This window comes from Triplophysa dalaica, chromosome 10 (assembly GCF_015846415.1).
Source record: "Triplophysa dalaica isolate WHDGS20190420 chromosome 10, ASM1584641v1, whole genome shotgun sequence".
NCBI classification, from domain to species: Eukaryota; Metazoa; Chordata; class Actinopteri; order Cypriniformes; family Nemacheilidae; genus Triplophysa; species Triplophysa dalaica.
Genome location: NC_079551.1, coordinates 21,024,340 through 21,034,499, shown reverse-complemented (window position 1 = coordinate 21,034,499; position 10,160 = coordinate 21,024,340). Strand labels below are relative to the sequence as shown.

Sequence of the window (10,160 nt, the reverse complement as noted above, 5' to 3'; positions counted from 1 at the left end):
TTGGAAATCCGGAAAGTGGCATCTGGATCATAGTTTGAATTGTCTATGTGCTGAGTTACATAAACTCTTTCAATGTACTCGTCATCGTCCACGCTGATAATGATCCGGTCTGTATTGCTGTCGTCATCGTCGTCATTATAGGGAGAATAGTCTTCTGAGACATATGAAGGAAGTTGATCAGCTCCTGGTGAATTTAGATTGCCAACCACGTAGTATGTGATATCTACATCTGGTAGAAGTCTTTCACCATACTGATCATATCTGTTTTCAAAATGGTGAAAACCAAAATATCCCTCGTCTGGGTCATATTTAGAGCGCATTTCATTATTGTTTTCAAAATAAATGCACTCATTAGCAAACCAGTACAAGAGTTTAAGACCATGTCTGGGCCAAGGTTGACCAAACCCAGAGCGTCTCAGATGTGCAATTTCATTAATTGTTTCCATTATCTTTTTCCTGAGGGGGAGAGATGAAAATCAATATTATAAATAAGGATGCGAGATAGCCTGGTTAACCTGTTTATGTTTTAGACTTTGTGAAAATGTGACCGTATTTATATATCCATGTTGTGTTCTCTGTCTCCAAATGTAACTTAAACTGTAAACACTACAGCCTGCTAGACTGCGTTCATTCAACATCATATAAATAAGATTTCCTCCAGAATGATCTGAATCTATTGAATCTATTGTGAATTGGCTGTTCAGACATGAATCAAATTCTGAATCTCAAACCACTTATGTTAGTAAAGACACAGCCAACAGTAGGAAATAGAGTAAACAAAGAGAAAGCATCTCAATGTCACCGTATTTTGTTATTGGAAAAAGGACTGGGAAACTAAATCACTCAGGTGAAAGTTGTTTTCTGTTTTTAACACTAACTTTACTTTAGATGATAATATTTATTATGGTTCAAACAGTGTTTTCACATCACTGGTTTGCATTAGTTGCTTTGTGTACAATTTGTGTACTCATTCATGTGGCCTCATCTTTTTTGTTAGTGAAATCTTGTTTCTGTTTCGTTTGATTTATTTATCAGTTCACAAATAGATATTTTTAAAGCAAAGTAATTAATGTGATTAGAAAAGGGAGCAAAGGAGATCATACCTTTGTATGGCAGCCATCAAATAAATGTGTGAGTTTCTTGGACGTTGCTCTTCGGTTCTAGCTGTAGACAAGAAAACTTTACGATCAACTTCTGCTGAAACAGAAACTTAACCAGCAAATATTCCGGATGTGAATGGTGTAAGGTTACAAGAGTCAGGGCTAAAAGTTTTCCTGCACCGTGCCAGATCTCCGTCTTGCGGCGCTTGACCTTGAAAAAAAATATTTACTTAAAAAAATATTACATTCAATAAGCTTTTTGAAATCAGTTCACGTTCACAAGTTCGCCTACCAGTGGTATGAGAGCAACACGGCTATCACTCTCATTACCAGCCAATCAGAATTCAAATGGGGCGGGTCTGGGTTGCCGGAGTGGAGAGTACTTTATCAAGCGAACACCGGCAGGATCGAGAGTCAGTTTATAAAGCCGCTTTTAAGTCCATTATGACAAATATGACATGAACAAATTGGAGACTGTGACAAAAAGATCGATAACTTTGTGTTGTTCCGGCAAATCATGTAATAAGACCTGCGCTTCCACTTCTGCGCGTCACACAGATGCGCTCATGCTCATGATGTCAATAGATTAGTGACCGCATCATATTATTCCTGCTATTCTATGTGGTTGATATGACTCAAACAAACGACAAGGGAAGCACTCACTGCTGACTCCGTAACCTTTGTAGCTTTAATAGGAATTGCTATTGTTTTCGTTTCACAGGTTGTAGTGCAAAATTTGCCAGTACGAGTTTAAAAATGGAAAATAAATCTTTCCCTACACTAATCATTATTAAGAATTAACGAGCTAAAATATGTGATCACTTTTGCTTTTTTTTAGGGCTATTTTATGCTATCCTGCTTTGACCAACTGTGATCTCATTACTTTGTGTTGTGGATGTGAATTGTGCCATTTCATCACCGTTAGGTACTAAACCAATGAATCAATTGCTAGAGCACAAAATAGTTTAGTAGAGTGCACAATTATTCATAGATCTGGTCAATTTATTTTGCTCTCAAAATACAACTCAATGCGGACAAAAATGTGAGTCTTATTTGTTTTCTTTTTAAAAAGTAGGATTTTTATTGTGATGAATTTGGTGTTATTTGGTATGTTAAGTTTTGTTTTTATGTACCATAATTACATAAAACTATGGTTTTGTGGGTTATAATTATGGCCCCACTTCTTTTGAGTCATTCTGTGATCCATACACATACCATCAAAGTTTAAGAAAGGTCTGTCTGAGAAGCTTGTCTGTCTGAAAACGGCATGTTACTAGTTCGTTTCAAGGGAAATAATATTCTTTTTAGTTTGACAAATAACCCTTTGTATATGACTACTCTCGCAACCCCGCAAAAAGAAAGGTCAGGCTCATGATTTAATTTTTGCTTTAACCCCTGAAGAGTGCAAAACTAATGTCATCAGGGTAAAGTAAGTCTTTTTGACAGGTCTAGTTTAATGCTACACATAGATTAAATATATGACTTTCAGTTTGTGTGTTTTGGATGATTCTGTGATTTCGCCCTGTTTATTTAATAAAATACTTTTGGAATTCTACCCTTTCGTCGTGCACTTTATATACACGGTCATACAATGACTGTTGGTTATAGAGTAGTAATAAAAAAACATGAAACAGAAAATGTCAAATTAATATAGTCTACCAATTAAAAAAAAGGATTTGAATGGCTGTGTGCTTTACTGTATTTGAACATTAACATGACACGCATACCCAATTGTAGAAGCATGAATTGAACTCTCCATAGAAACACCACACCCACAATGAGATCTGTTTCTGTTTTGTTGGTTAAGTTTGTTCAGGCGGTTTTGTGTTTCTGCAGCTAGAAATAGACATCTCACAAGAACGGTAACTGCAACTTTAACATTGTTGTCAAAAAAAGTTTTTTATTTCCTTTATAATTTGTTGATTCAATGTCTCTTTTTATTGTATTGCAACAGATGGTGAAATTCGTAGATTATATTATACAAATAAGCAAAATTAATATGTTTAAATGAGAGGTTGTGAAATGGATTCAGGAATATTATACACAAAGCAACAAAAAAGTAACTTCCGACAAAAAGTGAAAATAAATCTAAATGAGTAAATCTTTATTATTGAAGCTGTAGTTGTTCTTTATCTTTTGTTTTTATCCCTGTGATTTTATTAGTATTTTTATTGTTGTTTTAATGAAACTACTATGTTTGTTTAGATGTTTTATGTATGTCACTGCACCATGTACTATAGGGACAATTTAACAAGAAATACTGTGCTTTATATATACCTGTGTGCATGTGTGTACTTCGGAGATGTTATGCAAAAATACTTTACATCTACTTTGTTTAAGAGCATTGTAAGGCTGGTGTTGTGTAAGAGGATTTAGTTTCGCTTTACCAGCTTATGTGCTGTCTTTTAATCACAAAAAATAGAAACAGTTGTATATTGTTTATATTTATTAATGTCACACACCTTCACTAAAATACAATTCATTTCTCATAATTATTTTAAAAGTAGATGCTTTATCTATTTTTCTACTGAATTAAATATTTAAAACCCTAAAGGAAGCTGTGTATGACCTTTTTTAAAGATGTAACAACACTGTTTCAATTACAGCAATAAGCCCCAAGAAGCAGGGCTTATTGCTTTTATAAAATATATATTACATATGCGTAGCAAGGTTTCATAAAATAAAGTAAATAAAATGATATTTAGGCTATAATGCAGTCAGCTGTTTATAACTTAGAACTCCTCTGTGTGTTTGACCTCTTAGTAAAATCAAGTTTTGAAAATCAAGTCAGTTTGAAATGAAAAAAGGATCATTGTAATTTTCTTACACGGTCGGAGTATTTGTTATAAATGATTTATCCATGCACATTTTCTAATTCATTTGCACTTGTTATGTTTCACCAAAAACAATAAACTCCCCTTAAAGACATCTCTTCATAATGTATTACTCATGAAAAAAAGTAGAACTATACTGGCGGTCAAATGGCTACAGGTAGTGTATCAGGCCAACTTGCGACGAACCAATCAATAAGGGGAGGGCAAAATGAAGCCCAATTTTTTCTAATTTCAAAAGATAAGCTAATATTTCAACAGCACACACGACACTACATGTTACACATGTTACACATTACATATTACATAATAATACTTCAAGGGGCATTTGGGGAAAGGGTCTGTTTTGCCCACCTGCCTTAATCCTACCCCCCTCAAACTTATGCATTGATTTATATATAGTAAAAATATATATTTTCACAAGGTGTAACAGAGGCTATCTAGTGTCAGAGCTGTGCAGGTAGAGATGCTTAACATAGAGATGATAAAATTTTAAAGCCACGCACACTACATGCTACACATGATTGGATAATATTTCAAGGCGGGGGTAATTTTGAGGCAGGATCTATTTTCCCCACCTTCCTTGATTCTACCCCCCCTCAAACTTATGCATGAATGCACATATGGTCAAAACAATTAGTTTGATGTATGCATAAGCAACACTGTATGTCTCCTTAGGCCATAGACTGTGTAATGATTCATAGGCACAGACACTTCATGACAAAGTAATACTTCAAGGGGATAATAGGGGGTCAGTATCTGATTTGCCCAGGGAAAGCACCCCTCACATCTCCAGCTAGAAACGTATCACATCAATGTAACTCACCAACCTTAACTACAATAGACATAAAACTATTCTCTCAAATTGTGTGACGCTGGACAGACAGAGGCAAATTTAAGAGGGGGTCCTTTTAACAGTTTTCTCAAAATTGTGTAATGCCAAAGACCAACAAAGGAAAAAAATTTGGAGTCAGTGCTTTTTTGGCAACCGGTCTGCCAGGAAAACAACCCCTTCAAATCTCCCACTAGAAATTCACCAGATAGTTCACCCCAAAAATGTAATTATGTCATGAATAACACACTCTCTAGTTGTTCCAAACCTGTATAATTTTATGTTTGGTTAAACAAGGAGAAAGATATTTGGATGAATGATTGTAACAAAACAGTTCTTGGACGCCACTGACCACCATAGTCGGAAAAATTATAAGGTGGTTAAAATTCTTTGGAACAACTCGAAGATGAGTAGATGATGAGGGTAAACTATGCCTTAAACCATTACTAAAATAACTATACTCTCAAAATGATGTGAAGATTGGACAAACAAAGGCAAATTTTGGGCGGGTGTACATTTAATGGCAATCACTTTCTCAAAGGTAACCCCATGTAAACACTGGATATACAGTACACTACACATCCCAAAAAAGACACACACTAATGTTTCTTTGGACCACCTTTAAATGTCACAAAGGTTATTCCCGTCCAGAGTTGCATACATTTTTCGCCAAGATCTTGTTTTGATGATGGTAGAGTTGGACCGCTGCGCAAAGTCTTCTCCAGCACATCCCAAAGATTCTCAATGGGGTTAAGATGCAGACTCTGTGTGTGTGTGAATATTATGTCTCATGCTCCCTGAACCACTCTTTTACCATTTGAGCCTGATGTTTCCTGGCATTGTCATCTTGGAATATGCCGTGCCATCAGGGAAGAAAAAAAACATTCATGGAATAACATGGTCATTCAGTATATTCAGGTGGTCAGCTGACCTCCTTCTTTGGGTACGTAACGTTCCTGAACCTAGACCTCTAGTGAACCCTTGTTGATAGAGTTTAAACACCAAAAAATGTCAGTCTATGAAAAAATAAATATTTGAAAAGAGGGAAATAAACATGCGTTATGGAAGTGACAAAAAAAGGATACAGTTTTTGGGAGACAATAAACTTTGTAGGATTTCTGTTAAATAAAATGTACAATCCTGAAGCAATAACACCCAACGGATGGAGAAGGGATTCCTCTTTATAGAGAATAAAATAGTTAATTTTTATAAATTTTCTTTTAATGGAATTTAGGAATATGTAGCGTTATGGATGTGACAATCCTTAAAATGGCACTTACCTGACTATGAAAAATCATGTACTAAAAATAAAACAAATGCTTTACAAATTTGAAGAGAGATCTCACATGGGTATTTGAACCACCAAATGTTCAAATCTGTGCTGTTACCATAGTAAAAACCGCTGGTAGAAACACATTTTTTCATGATAAGGTTGACATTTTCACGGAATTGCCCAGGTGATTTTTGCCTGAAACAGAAGTTAAATTGACCTGACTGTGTCTATTGAGAGCCTCCTTGGTAGGTCACATGACTACAGATAGCTTATCTAATAACGTCATCTCATAAGTACACTAATGCACAGCACACAGGGATTTAAAGGTCCCACTTTTTTTGTTAAATTGTCCCTATAGTACATGGTGCACTGACAAACTTAAAACATCTGAACAAACATAGTAGTTTCATAAAAAAAAACTATTAATGTTATTATTATTCCAACAACATCAACAATAGTAATAATACTAATAATAAAATCACAAAGCATTAGATAAAGTACAACAACAGCATTGAAAACTAAAGATTTACTCATATAGATTTACTTTAACTTTTTGCCAGAAGTTACTTTATTTTCGCGCTAAAAGGCGGTCACTTCCAAAATACCAACGATACCAATATGGTCGATAATATATGGTGCATCCCTAACGTTACTGATTTATGCTTTCTTTCATCTCATATTGATGAATTTCTGTCATGAATGTGACTAAAACAGGTGAAATTATTTTCCAAATCACTGTATTAGGATTTTTGTCAATTTGCTATAAAATGTCATTAGCATGGTGGCACTAATATCTGGGTCTGATTTAAACTATTTTGTGTTTTGTTCAGTTTGGCGAGCTGTAACCTCACTTACAAGAGTTGTGAAATGTTGACATCAGCTCTACAATCCTCAAACTCTCCTCTGAGAGAGCTGGACCTGAGTGACAATGATCTGCAGGATTCAGGAGTGAAGCTCATCTCTGATGGACTGAAGAGCTCAAACTGCCAACTAGAGATACTGAGGTATTCATTTCTGTCAACAAACTGATCTTTGTTTATAGAGATTTGATCATATAGAGATGTGTGTTTAAGAAGTATGTTGATGTGGCACTGAACTTGTGTATGAAATGCACTGAATGACTAGAACATGTGATGCACTTGACTTAAATACTACAACTGCCATCTATATGTTAAGAATATAATGCATCTCAAACAAGTTTACTGTGAAAATAAATGTTTTACGTGTTTTTGTAGATTATCTGGCTGTATGGTGACAGAGGAAGGCTGTGGTTATTTGGCTTCAGCTCTGACTTCAAACCCGTCCCATCTGAGAGAGTTGGACCTGAGCTACAATCACCCGGGACGCTCTGGAGTTCAGCTGCTGTCTGAGAAACTAAACGATCCGAAGTGCAAACTGGACGACCTCAAGTATGAATTCTGAATCACGGCATTTAGTAATAATGTCCTGTGTGTTTGTGTGCTTCTTATGATATTCCCTCATCATTATTTTGAAAATGAAATATATATCTTTTTTTAGATTTAGATTAGATTAGATTCAACTTTATTGTCATTACACATATACAAGTACAGTGTAACGAAATGTAGTTTAGGTCTAACCAGAAGTGCAATTAGCAAGTGCAGGATATACAGTGTTAATAAATACAGAATACAATATTAGGAAAATACTTTACAATGGGCATGTACTATGAAAATATAACAGTCGGTATGTACTAGAACAATATAAACAGAAGGCTATATACTGTGAACATAATGTACAGGTGGTTATGAACAGATAACAATATAGACTATACAATAGTGCAAGTGACTTGAGTGTGCATTAGTTACAGAGATTAGCTATTAAAGTTACAGTGCAGTAGATGAGTTAATGCACTTATTAAAGTTACAGTGCAGTAGATGAGTTGATGCGGTTATTAAAGGTACGGTGCAGTATATGAGTTAATGCAGTTATTGAAGTAATAGTGCAATACATGAGTAGATACAGTTATACAGTTACAGTGCAGTAGATAAGTTAGTGCTGTTATTGAAGTTACAGTGCAGTAGATGAGTTAGTGCTGTTATTGAAGTTACAGTGCAGTAGATGCGTAATGCGGTTATTAAGGTTACAGTGCAGTAGATGAGTTAGTGCAGTTATTGAAGTTACAGTGCAGTAGATGCGTTAATGCGGTTATTAAGGTTACAGTGCAGTAGATGAGTTAATGCAGTTATTGAAGTTACAGTGCAGTAGATGCGTTAATGCGGTTATTAAGGTTACAGTGCAGTAGATGAGTTAGTGCAGTCATTGAAGTTACAGTGCAGTAGATGCGTTAATGCGGTAATTTAGGTTACAGTGCAGTAGATGCGTTAATGCGGTTATTAAGGTTACAGTGAAGTAGATGAGTTAGTGCAGTTATTGAAGTTACAGTGCAGTAGATGCGTTATGCGGTTTTTAAGGTTACAGTGCAGTAGATGAGTTAATGCAGTTATTGAAGTTACAGTGCAGTAGATGCGGTAATGCGATTATTAAGGTTACAGTGCAGTAGATGAGTTAATGCAGTTATTGAAGTTACAGTGCAGTAGATGCGTTAATGCGGTTATTAAGGTTACAGTGCAGTAGATGAGTTAGTGCAGTCATTGAAGTTACAGTGCAGTAGATGCGGTAATGCGATTATTAAGGTTACAGTGCAGTAGATGAGATAATGCAGTTATTGAAGTTATAGTGCAATAGATGAGTAGATGCAGTTAGTTATGCAATAGATGCTGTAATGCAATAGATGCGTTACAGTGCAGTAGAGAAGTTGGTGCAGTTATTGAAGTTACAGTGCAGTAGATGAGGTAATGCAGTTATGAAAGTTACAGTGCAGTAGATGAGGTAATGCAGTTATGAGATTAGTCCATTAGTGCAAATGAGCATTCAGTGTTATATTCCTGGTGTGCAAGTGAGCAGTATAGAGTGCAAATGATGCTATTTGTGTGTAAACAGTCATGTAGAGCAGATACATGAAGTACTGGTGTGTGAAGTTCAGTCATGCATGGCAGCCCTGTAGTGCAATGTAAACTATGTAATAGCAGCATTACAGTGTAAGTTATGAGGGGTAGTGGAATCAGTAATGTAATGTAAACATTCATGAATACACATCGGGGTGTAAGGATGAGACCAAATAACATAATGCTCATTAGGTTTTATATATATATATATATATATATATATATATACAGTTGAAAGAAAAAGTATGTGAACCCTTTGGGCTTACTTGGATTTCTTCATAAATTGGTCATAAAATCTGTTCTGATCTTCATCTAAGTCACAACAATAAAGAAACACAGTCTGCTTAAACTAATACCGCACAAACATTATACGTTTTCATGTTTTTATTGAACACAACATGTAAACATTCATAGTGCAGGGTGGAAAAAGTTTGTGAAACCCTAGGCTAATGACTTCTCCGAGAGCTAATTGGAGCCAGGAGTCAGCCAACCTGGGGTCCAATCAATGTGATGAGATTGGATGTGTTGATTAAAGCTGGCCTGTCCAATAAAAAACACTCACCAGTTTTGAGTTTGCTGTTCTGAAGAAGCATGGTCTGATGTGAACCATGCCTTGCACAAAAGAGCTCTCAGAAGACCTATGATCAAGAATTGTTGACTTACATAAAGCTGGAAAGGGCTACAAAAGTATATCTAAAAGCCTTGATGTCCATGTGTCCACGGTAAGACAGATTGTCTACAAATGGAGAAAGTTCAGCACTGTTGCTACACTCCCTAGGCGTGGTCGTCCTGTAAAGATGACTGCAAGAGCACAGCGCAGAATGCTCAATGAGGTGAAGAAGAATCCTAGAGTGTCAGCTAAACACTTACAGAAATCTCTGGCACATGCTAACATTTTTGTTGACAAATCTACAATAAGGAAAACATTAAACAAGAATGGACTTCATGGGAGGACACCACGGAGGAAGCCACTGCTGTCCAAAAAAAACATTGCAGCACGTTTGAAGTTTGCAAAAGAGCACCTGGATGTTTCACAGCACTACTGGCAAAACATTCTGTGGACAGATGAAACCAAAATTGAGTTGTTTGGAAAGAACACACAACGCTATGTGTGGAGAACAAAAGGCACAGCACACCAACATCAAAACCTCATCCCAA

The 10,160-nt window shown here is 35.9% G+C and overlaps 1 protein-coding gene across 1 annotated transcript; it reads left to right on the top strand.

The window, feature by feature from the left end:
• The first annotated feature begins 2,916 nt into the window (after positions 1 to 2,916).
• On the top strand, positions 2,917 to 7,458 carry LOC130430687 (ribonuclease inhibitor-like). The gene is made up of 3 exons (XM_056759829.1): positions 2,917 to 2,962; positions 6,867 to 7,040; positions 7,272 to 7,458. The coding sequence occupies exons 2-3, from the start codon at positions 6,904 to 6,906 to the stop codon at positions 7,456 to 7,458; spliced, it is 324 nt and encodes a 107-aa protein (XP_056615807.1). The 5' UTR covers positions 2,917 to 2,962; positions 6,867 to 6,903.
• Positions 7,459 to 10,160: the final 2,702 nt, after the last annotated feature.

Coding starts and splice junctions, on each gene's coding strand:
- LOC130430687 (XM_056759829.1), top strand. CDS start 6,904: ATGTTGACATCAGCTCTACAATCCTCAAACTCTCCTCTGAGAGAGCTG. Junction 7,041..7,271: donor TGCCAACTAGAGATACTGAG/GTATTCATTTCT, acceptor GTGTTTTTGTAG/ATTATCTGGCTGTATGGTGA.